At 41.5% G+C, this 18,332-nt stretch overlaps 1 protein-coding gene across 2 annotated transcripts in view; it reads left to right on the plus strand.

The window, feature by feature from the left end:
* QDPR (quinoid dihydropteridine reductase) overlaps positions 1 to 17,633 on the plus strand; it is a 42,047-nt gene extending 24,414 nt beyond the window's left edge. For both annotated transcript variants that reach the window (XM_075568948.1, XM_075568940.1), the window contains 4 exons: positions 7,267 to 7,407; positions 10,634 to 10,742; positions 16,639 to 16,722; positions 17,146 to 17,633. In XM_075568948.1, coding sequence (XP_075425063.1) covers positions 7,267 to 7,407; positions 10,634 to 10,742; positions 16,639 to 16,722; positions 17,146 to 17,251 — 440 coding nt within the window. In that variant the 3' untranslated portion in view covers positions 17,252 to 17,633. The remainder of the gene's footprint in view (positions 1 to 7,266; positions 7,408 to 10,633; positions 10,743 to 16,638; positions 16,723 to 17,145) is intronic.
* Positions 17,634 to 18,332: the final 699 nt, after the last annotated feature.

The following is an 18,332-nucleotide window of genomic DNA, read 5'->3' on the forward strand; positions in this document are numbered from 1 at the left end:
CAATTAAAAAAATAACCAATATACACATTTGTGCACAATTTGGTATATGGAGCATCTGCACCTATTGAAATGTAGGTCAAGTAATTGTAATAGCAGCGACACTTAGATTTCATGTGATGCATATTGACTCCAATCTCTAGCAGTTGTTTTAAAATTGTGCACTAGTAGTCTGTGGATTTTTATGTAATTACATTTTCTTTTGTACTGGAGAGGACAGGAATATACTGCAGATTTCTGGGGCAGATGGTTTACATTACTGACATGTAATAGAAACTCAACAGACACAGTACAATTATCTGGAAAATGGTTAACTGCTTTTATATAAAAAAAAATTACTTGCTAGAGTGCTTACACTGCATGCAATGCTCGCTAAGTCATACAGTATATTCAATATCATGGGAGCTTTATTTACAGCATGTAGGTCCATTTTTACAGAGGTGCAATTCCATAAGACCCTATCCTGTGGCAGAAGGCATATGGCCCATTCTCTTGATTTGGGTCGTTGGGTGTCTTCCAGAGCCAAAAATGGAAGGCATAGAACCACTTGGATCATATTTCATTACAATACAAATCGAACATCTTCCAAAAATCTTAATATTGAAAGTGATGTCTTTTAAAAAAAAACAAAACTTTTTGTTATTGTCCCACAGTGTAATTAATATTATATGGTTGCAGTAAAACCTTTTGAAGCTTAATGTGTTAACATGCAGAGTTTAGAATGTCCTTGCGAGGGCTGTAAGCATTCAAGTCTTGCATCAGCTTTGAATAAGATCATCAATTTTAGGGAGTATCTTCTGATGTTAATGACATCAGATTGTATTCTACTTTAGGGGCCAGACTCTCATAGTTATTGGGCTCACATGGGTTGACAACAATTATGTACTAAAGAGTTGATCAACCACATTTCTATTAAATTAAATTAATGACACATTATTGTTCCAGTTTCTCCTTCCAATATGCCATCTGTTGCACTGATGTTTTCTGTGACATTTCTTGGCCTTACTGTTCATCACAAGCTCTTTATTCAATTCTTCATGATCCCTGTAGCACAGGAAATGGCAAACAATAAAAAAAAATTCTCATTATGACTCGCAGGTCTCTCGGCATAACATAGTAGGACCCTACCTGTTCAAATCAGGAGATACTGTATGCATTTGCGGCAGTGAAAGTTTGTCTTGCATGTAAATCTCAAAATTGCAGCATGGAAAATTGGGTGGTCAAACAAAAAGAAACATAATATTTTGATTGTATTAGTCCAAGTGCTTGCCAGACAGAAATACAGCTATCTCCATGTAAGAGTAAGGCCACAGAGCATTGAAACTCCCACTTATGTATATAATACAGTTACTGGTGTTTGGGGATCTGCACTTTAGCTTCCATCTGTTTTGCTTCTAGTAATTGCACAATACAATCCTCAAAGATGGTTTTTGACTAAAAGCAGTCAGTTCATATACTTGGATACAGTAGATGTCAGTAACTAATCTATGGTCGTTGGAAATTCTCCAAGACCAGATTTAACAAATCTAACATTTGCTAGGACGTCTTGTCTGCCTGGGTGACATTCACTTTACGTTAGGTTTACTGTCAAATTGAGATACATCTATATATCTCAATTTGACAGTGAACCTTTAAAGTAATGTATGATAACATTTCAGGTTTGAAATATGTGAAAATCCTAATAGATAAAGATAACCTGATCAAGCAAATAACACACTACTTTTTCAACATTTATTTATCCACAAATGATTAAATATTCAATATCCATGTGTGAAACCATATGTGAACCTTTAGATTCAGTACATGGTGGTACCCCATTGAGCAGTAATGACTTCAACTAAGTGTTTCTTGTAACTGCTGGTCAGTCTCTCACATCTGTTTTGAGGAATTTTGGCCCATTCCTCTTAACAGAACTGCTTCAACTAAGTGACATTTGAGAGCTTCATTGCATGGACAACTCGTTTCAGGTACTGCCACAACATTTCAATGAGGTTTAGGTCCAGACTTTGACTTGGCCATTCTAAACCGCAGAATTTCTTCTATCTGCTGTTTAGTCTGCACACACTCACTTGGCTCACAACAGCTTCATGTAGCATTACCTACCTCTGAACCTGGTATGTACCTCAACTTTGTTCATTCTCGTGGCCTCATGGAAATGTTACTCTCTCAATCCACCACAAGCGCCTCCCTCCAGGCCCACACCCAATATCACCATACACCCTGGACTACTCAAAAGCCTTGCACTATCTACTGAATGTTGGTGGAGAACTCTGAAAACCAGCACACCAACCTCCGCTCACTCTAATGGCAAACATCACAAATATACAACTTGCAAAGAACTACTCACATTTCTACTGGTACTGTTACTCTCTCTTAACAGGTGATTATTGAACCTAGCCCAGGCCCTCCCTTTTCAACTCTGTCCCATACCCCTGAGAATACCCCCTTCAAATTACAAAAAGGTCCATCTGTCACCCATATAAATACCCGGAGCCTGCTGCCCAAACTGCATGAACTAAGGCAGGCCTGCACAACTCCAGTCCTTGAGGGCCGCAAACAGGCCAGGTTTTCATGATATCCCTACTTCAGCACAGCTGGCTCAATATGACTGAGCCACTAATTGAGCCAGCTGTGCTGAAGTAGGGATATCCTTAAAACCTGGCCTGTTTGCAGCCCTCGAGGCCTGGAGTTGTGCAGGCCTGAACTAAGGGCATGGTGCCCTATGCATAAAGCCAACGCCATCATTCTCACAGAAACATAGCTAACCACCAAAACCCCTGATGCAAATATCGCCCTTCAGGGATACTCCATTTCTAGGAGAGATGGGTCAAAGGGAGGAGTGGTGTTATTTTAGATAGCAGACACCTTACAATTTACACTATCCCATTGCCCACCATCTTTTGAAATCCTAGTTGGCAAAATCTGCCTCCCGTTTTCTAAGCCTATCTTGGTTACTGGAATTTCATTGATGCCTTGTGGGAAAGCTACAAAGTAACTGGCACTACCAAGGATCTTAATCACTACAGATGCCTGCAGAACATGTGCACAAGGCAAACAAGACATGAAAAAGCACAATATTACCCTGACAATCTTCTCCAAAATACATCAAACCCAGCTAACTTCTGTAAGGTTATCAACAATATATTCCAGTCTTCTAACCATCAACAACCATGTAATATCCCTAAGAAGGATATTACTCTGATAAACCCTAAGGACATTGCAAATGCATTCAATGATTACTTTGTGGGGTGGGTTACTAACTTATTAGCGAAACGCATCCCAGACCACAAACATGAATCTTATTCCCCTATAGCCTCACTCCCAACACTGCTCACAATTTTCAATTTGTCCCAGTATCCGAAGAGGAGATTACACAAGGGCTCCTCAAATTAAAACTAAGCAGCCAATGTGGACCTGACATACTGCAATCTAAGTTCCTAAGACTTGGTGCCCCGCCATTGCCAAACCAATTGCTTCCATAGTCAACTCTATTCTGTCTGAAGGCCATATCCCTAAGACCTGGAAAACTGCTAGAGTTGTCCCAATATTCAAAAGTGGGGACAAAAACACTGTCTCAAACTACAGGCCAATCTCTCTTCTCCCAATACTATCCAAAGTCATAGAAAAATGTGTTCACTCCAATTAAGAGGCTACTATACCAAGACAAATTTCCCTAGCCAATTCTTATCTGGCTTTCGCCCAAGCACTCCACCATAACTACCCTGCTAAATGTTTGCAATAAAATCCAGTGTGGAATGGAACGGGGACAACTCACTGGTGAACACTTCCTAGATTTTGCAAAGGCTTTTGATACTGTTGATCATGTTATCTTGCTTAACAAACTCCAGTGCTCTGGTATAGGGAAGCATGCTTTTAAACTGGTTTCATTCATTCCCATCAGGTAGATCCCAACATGTGTCCATCTCGGGCTCTAACTCCAACCCCTTGGATATCACCTGTGGTGTCCCGCAATGCTCTGTTCTGGGGCCCCTTCACTTCTTAGTGTTCAATAATGATCTTCTTACAGCTCGTCAGGGAGCTTCAATACACATTTTTGCAGATGACACAATCTTGTATGCACACAGCCATAGCCTCTCCGACCTTGAACACATACTTCAAACTGACTTTGAGACTTGAAACTTGGATTTCCCCAAAAAAACTGTTTTTAAACACTGACAAGACTGTAACAATGGTATTTGGGACCAAGGCTAAACCTTTTTTTTTTTTGTTTTTTTTTTTTTTAAATTTATTTATTTTTTAAATCTTCCACCCTAACTCTTGTTACTAGTTTTAAATACTTGGGCATATGGTTTGACTCCCATTTAACATTCGAGATACACATTGATACCCTGGCATCCAAAACCTATGCCAAACTAGGTGTACTTTACAGGAACAAATCCTCCCTAAGTCTGCTGGTCAGAAAGCGTATCGCACAGCAGATGCTAATGCCAATTATAGACTATGGGGACATAGTATACGGCTCGGCACCCCAAACCCGCCTTAGCAAACTTGATACCCTCTACAATTCAATTTGCCGTTTTTGTTCTCCATTGCAACTACAACACGCATCACTGCGAAATGCTCAAAGAAATAGATTGGTCATCACTTGAGTCTAGGCGCAAAGTTCACCTTTCCTGTCTTGCCTTCAAATACTTTCTAGGCAAGCTACCCATCTATCTGAACAAGCTCCTCACCCCTACCACATGCAGCAGTTATCTGGGTACCGACTCCAAAAGACTGTTCATGGTCCCAAGGTTCAGCAAAGTATCCGACCGCTCCTCTTACTGTGTACGCTAAAACTGGAACAATCTACCGGAGAGACTCACAGCCACCATCAGTCTTAAGTTCTTTCAAAACTAAAGCCGTCTCACATTTTGATCTGGTCTGTAACTGTTACATACGCCTATAATATATATTGTCTCTTAACTGTGCATGCAATGTATTGCATATAATGTATACCCTGTTAACTTGTGTAACTATGTATTGTAACCATGTATTATTTATCATCTTAACTCTATGCCCAGGACATATTTGAAAACGAGAGGTAACGCAATGTATTTCTGGTAAAACATTTTTATAAATAAATAAATTATGTTTAGGATCATTTCTTTCTGCATGACTCGCTTTTTGCTTCAGCTCACGGATGGATGGCCTGACATTCTCCTCTAGAATCTTCTGATAGAATGCAGAATTCACGGTTGTGTCAATGATGGCAAGCCGTCCAGATCCTGAGGCAGCAAAGCAGCCCCAAACCACCATGCTTGACGGTTGGGATGAGGTTCTTCTGTTCGAACACAGTGTTTGGTTTTCACCAAACATAACGTTTCTCATTGAGGCCAAAAGGTTCTACCTTGACTCATCTGTCCAAAGAACATTGTTCCAGAAGTCTTGTGGATCATTCATGTACTCTATGGCAAACTTCAGATTGTCAGCCATGTTCAATTTAGAGAGCAGTGGTTTCCTCCTGGCTTTCCTTCCATGAACACCATACTTGCTCAGTCTTTTTCTGATAGTTGCGTCATGAATCCTCACATTAGCCAAGAGAGTAGCCTTCAGATCCTTGGATGTTACTCTGGGTTTTTGTGTGACTCCTGGATGACTTGCCGATTTTTTGTTTTGTTTTTGGAGAGATTTTGGTAGGGCCACCGCTCCTGGGTAGAGTGACTGTGGTTTTGAACTTTCTTAATTTGTAGATTTTCTGTCTGACAGTGGATTGGTGGAGCACCAAATCCTTATAAATAGTTTTGTACCCCTTTTCTAGACTGAGACTCAATAACTACTTTTCTGAGGTCCTCAGATCGTGGCTTGACACGTTTCCACACACCTGTATGGTGAAGACCAAACTCACAAAGTTTCTGATCTTTATGTAGGGTAGGGTGAAGTCTCTCAAACTCGCACCTGAAAATCTGCCTAATTATTTAAACACCGGATTCTAACTATCCTATTTAATTTAGCTGATAAAACCAGGTTTTCACTTCTCACATACCCTGACTCTTAATTACTCTTTTGTCTAATTCATACACCATTTTGTTTCAAAAGACATGGAATTTGGTTAATATAAACCCTATTGGATATTTAAGAAAAAACCTTTTTATTTTTTTAAAATTATTATTCAAGAATGTTATGGAAAAACTGCCATTTCTGTAATTATCACTGGGGCTCACAAACTCTCGCCACTATTTCCATACAAAAGTTTGGCTGTTACAGGGTTGCTAACCGCAAGAGGAGGAGATGGATGGAGGACGAGGATGGAATGAAGAGCACTGTGCACATGGGGCAGAAGGGGGTGCAACGAGGGGTGAGGGCAGAGGAACAGGGCATGATGTTGGAGAGAGTAAGGTGGGGAAGAGGGGTCAAGAGACAGCAAGGCATTACAGGGAGGGGTAAAAACATAGGAGTAATGTTTAATAACATTTTTAAGATCTGCTAGATCGACGTATGTTACACTGGGTACAGCTAGTATTGATGATTCTGGTTCATTCTAAATAGAGAGCAGATCGTGTCTACTGAATTACTCCCATATCTTGAGGCTTTTGGTCATACATTTGAAAAGTCCTGCGTAGGCTTTAATTATTTGAACCGTTGAAACATTTCAACATTTTTACACATGCTTTTACTTTGTCTATTCCTTACATGTTGATGAGCACTGCTGGAGCTTATCCACAATGTTCACTGCAGCAAAACTTCTCAAAGATCCCATATTAATTGGTTGAACTTTTTTCTTCGCAATACTGAAATAGCAACAATTTAGTACTTGGCGCAAAATTGATGCAGATTATAAAAATTATGCATGGTGTCAATTTTGCATCAATTTATCAAGATCTGGGCTCCAAGTCTGGAATCGCCTTGCGATTTGGGGAGTATCAGTAGTAGGAGATACACAATGCGCAAATTCTAATGAGATGTTTCAAATTCTGTGTATTGTATTTACTTCAAAATAACCTGCCAGGTGTGAAGTGACGCAAACTTTTCTGGCTAACAATTTGCCTAAAATGTAGGAAATACATTCTAACACTACGCAAACGCTAGCAGAAAATAAAGCACTGTATCAATACAAACGTGTGTATGTGTGTATGTGTGTATGTGTATATGTATATGCACTTTGCTTATGCATTCCTTGCTCTGATAACTGTATTTGTTTCATTTTACACTGATTCTTGGTGTATGCCAATGGACATACAGTAGAACAATCCCTCAATGTTTAATTCATGCTTGCGAATTTGTAACATATTTTCCCAAATGTAACACATCTGCCTTTTTTGCCATCAGCGTTCTATAAGAGCTGTGATCAGATGTGGAAACAGAGCGTCTGGACTTCAGCTATTTCCAGTCACCTCGCTACAAAGCATCTGAAGGAAGGTGGCTTGCTTACATTATCTGGTGCAAAGGCTGCATTATCTGCAACCCCAGGTACATAGGAGGACGCTTTTAAATCTGGTTTCTGTATTTGCTGTGCAGAAAATGTTGAAATGTAAAACTTTTTTTTAATTTATTTTTTATATATATCTTTTGCACAAAGCAGTTTTTTTAAATTTAAATCTTTCTGGCAACCATTGTTATGTTTATAGAATTTTACAATTATCTCTTAATATAAGGCAGCTAATATACATGTGCTGTACAACTTTTTAACAAAGCATGTAGTAGAACAGTACATAACCTAAACTGAATGATAATGTACAGGTTCTGAGGTCTATCTGTACAGTTTTAATCTAATTTGTGACATAGCAGAGCTACCATTGGCCAGGGTTGTTTTTAAAATACAGTGAAACACTAGTCCAAATGTATTGAACAGAAGTGATTTGTTCAATACTGATTAACTTGGGGAGCACAAGTCTGTACACCCAATAATCAAAAGCTTTAGGAATAGAAGTGGCAATGTCCTTAAATCTCCAAACCATCGACTCAATAATGGGCTAACAAATCATTTTAATCTGTAGGTTAATAAAATAAATAAATTGAAGTGCCAGAAGCAAGTACAGTGTAAGCATGTCTAAAGTCAGAGCTCTTCATTAATATGTAATCTGGCTTTGAAGTTAAAGTTCAGTAATGACATTTAGGGAGGGGGATGTTACAAAGGTTGGCAGAGATTTTAAATTGGGAAGGAGGGGAGAGGGACAAGGAAGGGGTAATGATTAGCCAGGATAGATGGGAATGGGGAAATCGGCTAGGGGTCGTGTGGGGGCGGTGAGACAGTTTGGCTGGTAGGGAGGCACCAATATTTAAATTCAGATGAGGTATGAGTCGACAAAGAAGCAACGTATTATTACTATACATTAATAACTTCCTCATGCTCCCCCGCCCCATAAAATAAAACTCTTTATTGTGGAGTAATGTACTATTTAATGGGGGTATATTTATATAATTTTTATTAATGTCGGTTTCCGCCATCTGTTCAGACTTTCTGCTGCCCTGTATAAATCAAACAAATCTAGAATATCTAGCCTGGCAAGAAGAGCAATTCTGGCAGGAAGGTGTTGCTTTTTATTGTAGTATGTTCACGAATATGTGATGTCCCCCGAATACGAACAGTTACTGTACCCTAACTGTGAGCATGTTGAACACCTACAAAAAGCTGATTTATTGGCCGCAAAAGTGTTAATATAGATTTACTGTTTAATATATATATTTTTTTAACTGTTTGTTTTGAAAATGTTAATCAATTATAAAGGTGAATGGGGATTGATGCAAAAAATAACAGGGGAGAGGGAAAGGGAGGATGAAGGGGGGGGGGGGTAATGGTACAATTCATATACATTTCTATTTGCTCATAAATTTACAATTCTGATAAAATGTAAATATTTACGTGATCACATTCTGACATATTGTGAAGATTCCCAGGGGAGCCAAATCTTACAGAATGTATCAAAATATCTATTTGGCAGACATGAGATGTTTCATAAGATTAACTTTTTATAAAATCCTAGTCATTGGTGGAGATGCTTCCTTTTTGCAGACGTTGGCTATAGTGCATCTAGTGATGTGTTAAGTCAATATTTGGAAACGTGTGGTTTTTTTTTTTGTTTTTTTTAATATCCTTAAGTAACTGCTGTGTTTCCAGAAGGCCAAGCAACACCTACTTTTAACAAACCTTCCCCTTATCTCCTTTTTTGATGCAAAAGGGGTTATTCCGTGTAACAGGTAATTGACTTGGCATATTTTATTCGACATACAACCTTGTTTTGCTTTGAATCTGAGTCATTGCATAAGGCAGGGGTTCTCCACTCCAATCAAGCCCCCCCCCCCCCCCCCACCCAACACTGGAGTTGAGCACATTCTGGCATAAAGCACAGAGAAGTAGGGAGACATGTATCCTCCTACTTTCTGTCCCTTTAATCATGTTTAATGTACTCTGTGCCCTTTGATCCCAGCCACAGCGGGGGAGATCTGGGAGTGTTTTGAAAATCAGACACATCTGAAGTACTGGGGAAGCTTTGAGACTAGAACTAAAAACGAATTCAATCTGTAATGCATATTACAATAACTAAGAAACAAAATAGTTATTGTGGTTTACTGTTGACTAGAGTGATCTGCCATATGTTATATACTGATGATTAAATTTGCGTTTGCTTTTGTTAACCGCAGATTGGTTGGTTTTGGAGGAATTTGACACAATCCTATGATGTGTGTTTGTGAACATATGCATTGCGTTATTCCTGCAGGAAGCAAAAATTGCAAAAGAACTTTGTTGTGCAACATCTTTTTCCCGAGTTAGTTTGGTTAATTAAGGCAGAAAATTACATTGGAAGAGTCACATGAAAGGATGGGTAATACAAATACATTTTAGTCTGGAAATCATTGAAAAATAGAAATGGGCAGGTGAATTGATGGCCGGATGATTTGGTCCACAAACTACCTCGTTCATTAAATGAAACTGAATCCAGTTTTAATTTGCTCTGTTGCAGTATTTCCAGTTATGTTGGCCTATTCCCTAAATGAAACATATGAAGATATAGTGCCAGCTGAGAGATGCATTCGGTTATCAGCGAGCAGAGTTTTTCAGTTCTCACAATTTTGCAAGAAAATCATGTCGTAAAGCTCTGCAACAAATTATCTAAAGGGGCCAGAGACGAGAAGACGTTGGGTGTAGATGGCCCAGGCATTTTATGTAATTTTGGATATATTTAAAGATTGATTCATCATACTAGCCTGTTAGGACATTGAATAGGGTTTCCATCTCACACGTGCCCCTGTTCACTTCTGCTGCTCAATAAATTCGTTTCTAAACCACTTATACTTCACAACTGTGATGCACCTACCAAAGGGATTTCTTTCCTCAGTACCTCCTGAGTACTTTTTTTGTTCCATCTGCAATCCATACAGAATACAAGATGCCCGAAAAACAGTGACATTACCATCCAAGGAATTGGGTTAATGCATTAGTGCAGTGGTTCTCAAACTAGTGCCATGGCCATCAGCTGCACACACAGACTTGTGTGTGTGTGTGTGTGTGTGTGTGTATTGGAACACAAAAGTAACTTTGGTCTTTCAAACAATTAACTCTGAGGTGGTCTGGGATGTGGACAACTTTGTGAATCCTTGCTCTAGTATTTTATTTATTTTAATTTTTTTTAATCCACAGTACGACTACTGTATGTATCATAGTTACCTGAATAATTGTATTACATACCTTATTTAGGAATGATGGCTTATGGCATGGCAAAAGCAACTGTTCATCAGCTGTGTCAAAGTCTTGGCGGAGAGAAGAGTGGACTGCCAACTAATTCTGCTGCTGTTGCTATTCTACCGTAAGTACTTTATAACGTTTGCATGTATTTCTTGGAACATTGATACCTAGGAGCTGTACTACTAGGATTGGTATGTTGCATGCTGTAAGGAAAGGGCCTTCATATAAACCATGAATCCGCTCAGTGCAATTATGTTTGTCCAGTCAACCTGCAAATAATCCATCTTTATGACTATGAGAAACACGACCTCCCCTTTAAATAAAGCATTAAGTCAACACATTTGCCAATCCGTCTGAATACAATCCAATAACAGGAAAACACATCATGGATTTTTTTTGTCGCAAATCTTCATAATGAATTGAATCTTGATTAAAATCTCTTGCGAGTCTGCTGGGAAAGGCAATGTCTTCCTGGCAACAAATGTATGGCACTGACCGTTGCTTTCAAACTGGCAGCGAGTGCAGCTGCCCATTATACAGAATGTTATTACGTGATAGAACAAGTAAACCTACAATAAAAAATAAACACTGCACACTATATCAGGTAGAGTAGGAGGATCCAATGCGCACTCACATCCAGATGATATAGAAATAAAAGAGAAAACACAATGGTGTCATTCTGTATATATTCGGTATAGATAAAGATGGTGTAACGGGTATTCCACCCCACCCAATCTCATATATAGTGTGGGTGAGTAGAACATGTAGTGTTACCGGTGTGGTGCGTATACCTGCAGGCTCACAGGAGGTCTGAGCCTCCGCTAATGAGAGCCTGGGGTGAATCCTCTGGAACGAATCTTCTTTTACAGCGCCTCCACCTATGTAGGATTCTATGGACGTGTAGAATGACCCTACATAGGAACCCAATTAGAAACCACACACACAGTCAGTGATTATATAATAACTAAGGAATTTACTTCGAACATAGAACATATCATCGCCTTTACATATCCTCATAACCTGTGTCCCTCTCACGAGGAGACACTACCCGTGACGTCTCGCAGGACGATTCCCAAACACTAGGTGATTCCACCCAGTGTCCCAAGAACCCCACCCAATGTCCCGTACTCCTACAGAGTTAGTCAATGGGTGACTGCGCAGTCACTAGGAACCTCTAGGCCTGTTGGTGCACATGTGATGGTATAATACCTGCCGAGCACTCCGGTGCTCGGGTCAGCAACAATCTTCTCAAAGGGTCAGACGTGTGATGAGTCCGTCTGATCCTCCAACCGAACTCCTTGCACGTGCGGACCGCTAGGGCGGTCCCACTCTGGAATCGTCTCTGAGGACCCCAACGTGGGTCCAACCGCTTCCACAGGAACAGCAGCAGCCGCTGTGTCCCTATCTATATAAGTGGTACTAACGTGACAGGAACCCTAACCTAGGGCCTGTCCCTGTAGTACAGCAACCTGTAGTGGCTTGGGGAACTCCTAGGGCCTGCAGGGGTAATGACCTGTCCCACTCCCCCAACTACCCAAGTCCCTTCGGTAAGTGATCTGGAATGGACTAGAGTACTCTTCCATGCAGTACTTGGGCGTCTACCTACTGTTGGCTAGCCTAGTGCAGATCCTCTCCAGAATTCCTGACCTCGTTAACAGGCTATCCCTTCAGGCATCCTACCCCTAGCGCTACCTCAAGGTGACTAGAACAGCTATAGCCCTTCTCCAGACCCACTACTCTCTGACTAGTCCCAGCGCCTACCGCAGCAAGCTGTAACTCACTGGAGGCTGCAGCCAACGTGCTGCGCAACAAGGTGCCTGCCTATCAGACCTCACAGCACTGCTCGCTGTGACCCTGACAATGCAGCACTCTAACAACACTAAGGGCAGCGTCCCTATCTTGGGCCTCCCTCAGGTCTTAACCCACTACGCTAGCGGGGGGGGGAGTTGGGGCCTACCTGGGGTGTGGGTACCTATGGGGTGCAGGAGCTGCTCTCACTCCCCGCACCCTTCTTCCCTCACAGCTCCCTGGCTCCAACTCTCTATCACCTTCCTCAACAGTTACCCACCCAACTAGTGGGGAGTTGGGGTCTACCTGGAGTGTAGGTACCTATATGGGGCAGAAGCTGCACTCGCTCCCTACACCCTACTTCCCTAACAGCTCCCCGACTCCAACTCTCTAACTGCAACACTGCCTTCTTCCAGCTCCCACTAATGTAAGTGGCAGGGTCCCTAACCTGAGGGCTGCCCCTGGCAACACTCACCTTACTGGGGAGCTGAGCTATCCTGGACCAAAGGGGTGCTGGCCTAATACAGGGGAGTCCCTCTCTCCTGTACCCTACCTCCTTCCCTCACAGGGTCCCTCCGCTGACTGACTAGCGTGGTGCAAGCCCGCGAAATGTATCCTTTCCTCCAGGGCAGTCCTGCAGCCCTATTGGCTCCTATGAGGCACCTGGTGCCTCCCTCGCTATGCTCCATGGGAGTTGTAGTCCCATAGAGCCTATCCTGGCATTGGGACCGCGTGCGCGCCTTTCCTGCGCATGCGCGAGCTATAGGGAGCTTCCTCAACCTTTCCCTACTCTGTTCTGGCCCTCGCGCGACTTTCCCTGCCTCTGGGGCTCTAACTGCGCATGCGCGATCACTGCGCATGTGCGAATGGCTAATTAATGGCGGCGCTCTCCTCGCCGGCCGCCGGGACCTTAGAGACGCGACCGCGGCCTTAGCAACGGCCCGATCGCGTCCCCGGCAACCGGCCTGCTCGCGGAGACAGCGCACCGCTCCCTGCAACGGCCCCCACCCTTGTGATGGCCGTCGGGTCTGCCGCTGTCCTCCGGCAGTACCCGGCATCGCTTGTGCCCACGGAGGCTCCCGAGGGGGTCGCAGGGGGCAAAGGGTTACCTGGCTACACTGGTAATGCACTCACATTTAGTAAGATAAAGCAGGCATCTCGGTTAATCAGTTTAACCAAACTGTAGTAGGGAAACGTCAGGAGTCAGGGTACTTCTTATATGTATATATATATCTGACGGCAGGATATTCCCAATTTCTCCCAGGCTCACAGGCAGCAGGATATTATGCGGATATAGAGAAATAAACACACACAGTGTAATACTGTATATATAGATATAAATTCTATAACCATATAGTGTATCACATTTTATTTTTATATCATCTGGATGTGAGTGCGCATTGGATCCTCCTACTCTACACCATCCCTAGTGGTTGAAGAACCCACTTACCACCCTCTGCTGCACCCACCAGTTTCTGCCTACAGCTTTAAATTGGGACTATAAGTATCCTATTTATATTCACAGTATTTTTTGCGCTCGTTTTCTTGTTTTCATACACTATATCAGGTATCAGCAGTCACCAATGTGGTGTATATAGAGTATAGCGTATACCCGCAACATCATAAACAAATAACGGAACAATTATTTACATTCATGCTTACAAATACATTGTAAGCTCCTCGGGGCAGGGGCACCTTTTCCTAAATGTCACTTGGTTCTGAAGCATTTCTTTCCATTGTGTTATTTTTATGATTTGTTATTTATATTATTGGCACGTGTATTACTGCTTTGAAGCGCTATGTACATTAATAGCGCTATATAAATAAAGATATGCATGAAAACTCTGCAGTCGAACTTTGCAGCATATATTGAGTTCGGAATTAGTCACAGTTCCATATATAGAACCAAATAGAATGACACTTATTTATAACAGGTGTAACAGTGTTTCGCCTCCCACCCCCCCGCCCCCTCCCCCAATCACAGGGGCCATTATGGAGTGTGTGGGGCTAATACCTGCTGGCAACAGGAGGGCCGAGTCGTCCGCGATGACTTGGGGACACAGGAACAGGCTTCTGGGGTTCATACCCCACATAATACTTAGCAGTGCAGCGCCTCCATCTGCCGTAGGCTGCAGGGAAATGGAGATGATCTCCCACGGTAGAACTGATTACCTCTCCCACCAGTTAGATCACACACCAGGCCAGAGGTATATTGCAAAACAGGAACGGTTTATTACTACGGTCTGCAGTAACACAACAGGTACTCTGCAGTCTTCTGCCAGATACAGTCTCTCAGATCAGCAATCACTGAAGAGGGTCCCTGGACCGTCACTACAGGCCCAGGGCACCCGCAGCTGTCCTAGCTCTTCCCCACCTCCCTAGCGGAGGCAGAGGTATTGGTCCACACTCACTCCTCCCTGAAGGTAAGAGCACATGGGAAGGCCCCAATCTCAGGCTCCCAGTTGTGTAACCTGCCTTCCTAAGAGGGAAGGAACAACCTAACTTTAGGGCGGTCCTGCCATTAAGTACATCCAGAAGGCAGGCACCCCGTTGTCCCAGCTACAACAGGATGTACCACCCCCTGATGTCACTAGTGCAGTACCAAAGGTGAGGGAGGGAAAACCCCATACCAACTACTGGCAACCTGATAGTACCAGGGTTTACTGCCAGCCCATTGGGTAGAATAGTACCCAGGGGTGGCCCTGCTACACAGAATATATCTCCGTTGTTGCTTTTTGACAGCGGTGAAGGAAGGTGTTTTTTTTTTTATTTAAGGAAGTTTGTGTTTGCTCCACTTACGTGGTTGAATATTCATATTTCTGAATACACTGTCAGGTGACCACTATAATAAAGTGAAATTATCATAAACAGATAAAGTTGAGTCAATGACTAATTGTCTCTACCTTATTAACAGCGCAATCCATACAATATCCAACTTTTTTTTTAAATAATCGATTCTGTAGTATTAGATATTTACTACATTTTTCAACCCTGCCATTTTTTAGTTTTAATATAATGTACATCCTTTGATTTCTATAGCTGGCTTTTGCTTTATTCCCCAGTAGTGCAAGACTTTTGCAACACTTTCCTGTTTGTGATAATTTGTTGCCAATATTACCAGCAGTGTGAGTTGTAAACCGTAACAATAGATAATGTTACCTTGGTAATATAAGAATACATTGTAGCTGCTGAGTTAGGCTGCGTCCATAGAAGGACAATCAGCGCTGAGGCGTGCGGACGCTCCGCGCTGAGCCTCTGCATCCTCAATGAGGATGCCTTGAGAGGGGGCTCACGCGAGCGTCCGCAGGCGTGCTCAGGCTTTGGAGTTTTCAGCCGAGCGCCAAGCTGTTTTTCAGCGCGCTGTCGGCTGAAAACATCCAATCGGCCTTAAGCAGCGTCAACGTCATGGCGCCGTGATGTCGGCGCCGACGTGACATCGACGTCAGTGCGTTGCGGGCGATTGGCTATTGGAATAGTCTCCCAAAAGAGGTGCTAGAGGCTAATACACATAAGAAAACGTGCAGACTAGGTGGGCCAACCAGTTCTTATCTACCATAGGTTTCTATTTAAAGGCATTAGTTACTTTACATTTCCGTAGTTCTGTCATTGTTAAATAATAAGAAGCTTCTTTTGTTCGATGGTGTGGGGTTGTAATAAAGTAGCTGCCTTGCAGTTGAACAAATCCCAGTGTTCAGCTCTGTCTCGGGCACCAGTATTAGATTAATAAACACACAGAACCCCAGCAAGCTCTCTTTGGGACAGCGTCTGCCTTGTCGTGGCTCACAGGCTTACAATGCTTTGGCCAAAGGGTTAAACTAAATGACCCTTTTTTCAAGAGAATATAGAAGTGTTTTACTGTGTATTTTTGTCATATTGGAGGTAGCATTGGGCTTCTCTGTCGCTTGTTGTATACCAGTATTAGATTGGAAGTTCTTTGGGGCAGGACCTCATTGTACATACAGCCCGGCGGCATACAGACATTCTACTCAATACAGTATATAAGAAAATAATATTTTGTAGTAAAGAACGTCTATCAATCCAATCTATGCTCTTGTAACATTGTCAAACAGTATTTATCTGCTGTATATACATTGTGAACTGTGTATCTGTAGCTGGCCAGGGCCAAGAAACATTGTAGGATATTCAGCTGCAGAAGAGTTGATGCTACAAAGGAGCTCTATTTTACATGTAAAGTGTGTTTTTAATAAGCTTATCTCTCCCAATCGTAGGGTTACCTTGGATACGCCTGCCAACAGAGCATCGATGCCTGATGCAGACTTCAGTTCCTGGACACCATTAGAGTTTATTGCTGAGTGAGTACATGATACTTGGTTATTAGTTGACAAAGGTACACAGCAGACTTTGTTCTTCTTAGTTTGTTAATCTTTTGCTTCAGTACAGACCAGTGTAACAGATTTTAGGATTCAATATCCCATCATTCATTAAAACAGAGTTTGTGTATATGCAATAATCTGTGACTACATGTCTTGTGTCCATACTAAATATTTAGCTGGGCAAAGCCAATACTGACCTTGTGGGGCTTGTCCCATTTGTTTGTGGACAGGCTTCCAACCCCGAGAGTCGCAAAGGGTTACTGACCTGTCCATTGTTAATTGTCATACGGGATCAGCAGGTTCTCTGTTTTATATAATGGATTGTAATGTAGGTTTAAGGCTTGCTACCACCTACTGTACATTACTGAAATATTTGTATTTTTTTCCTCCTTTCTTCTATAGAACATTTTTTAACTGGACCACAGGGAAAGACCGACCAAAGTCTGGTAGTCTTATTGAGGTGATTACTAATAAAGGAAAGACTGACCTAATTCCAGCTAACCTGTAAGATATACAGTATATGCATACATCAGTAATAAGTGTGGGAAATCTGTATTATCTGTTTACAATTGAGTCACATTGTGGCACATACTATTCATTAATTTCATAGCCTACATTATTTCAGTTAAGGTTAAATATTTCTTGATTTAATCATGTATAATTATTGTAAAATTAAATGATTTATTAAATCATGCAATGTGTGTGTAATTCAATGCAAAAGGATCTTGGCTTACACCACGTTAGTTTTGTGTATTCCTACATTTGTTTGCCTGTTTTCCACCTGGAAGGATTGTGATCAGAAAGCATGGTGTATGTTTTTTAAATAAACCTGTCATCTATTTGAGTTGGCCTTTGTGTAATGAATAAAGATGTTTGCAATTTGATATCAATCTACAGGTGTATGTGCATGCTTATCAAGTGCACAAATCTTAGTTGTAAATACCACTGTATGTAGGAGAATATTGATCCATACATGTGTACACTACACACTCTGGTGATTTAAAAAAAAATTAAATTTAGACATCTCCCTACAAAGAAAATATTTGTACATCTTACCGGTCCAATCTGTTTGTAAGAAGCCCCCACACTGAAGGATGAACGGTTTACTTCCATTATAGAAATTCCATCCTTACGGAATAACTGGCTATTACAAGACAGTATATCTTATAAAAATGTTAACAAAAAGATTGCAAGTGTTAAATCACGCAGAAGAAATTGGATATTCTGTACCTGAAGAATGCCAAGCAACGAAATCCCAGATTATAAGACAAGAAAATAATGTTCGAGCAATGCTTTGCAGGATCCAGGAACTAAGGCATCAATGACGTAATCAAATGCATAGGAACATAATTCTTAACTTTTTTTTTTAACTGAACTGTTATCAGAAGGTACAAAACAGATCTATTCCATCAATTTGCATAAAGTTATTAAAGCAAAAAACATGCAGTATTTCTATAAAACAAAAGAGGGAATATATTTTAAGCCAGCCACTGGCAACATAACTTAAACCTGCAGCGGTGGTTTTTTTTTTTTTTTTTTTTAAATATATACAGTAGTTTGGTTGGAGTTCTCGCCACCACTACAACTGT

Source organism: Ascaphus truei, chromosome 1, assembly GCF_040206685.1.
Source record: "Ascaphus truei isolate aAscTru1 chromosome 1, aAscTru1.hap1, whole genome shotgun sequence".
Classification (NCBI taxonomy): domain Eukaryota; kingdom Metazoa; phylum Chordata; class Amphibia; order Anura; family Ascaphidae; genus Ascaphus; species Ascaphus truei.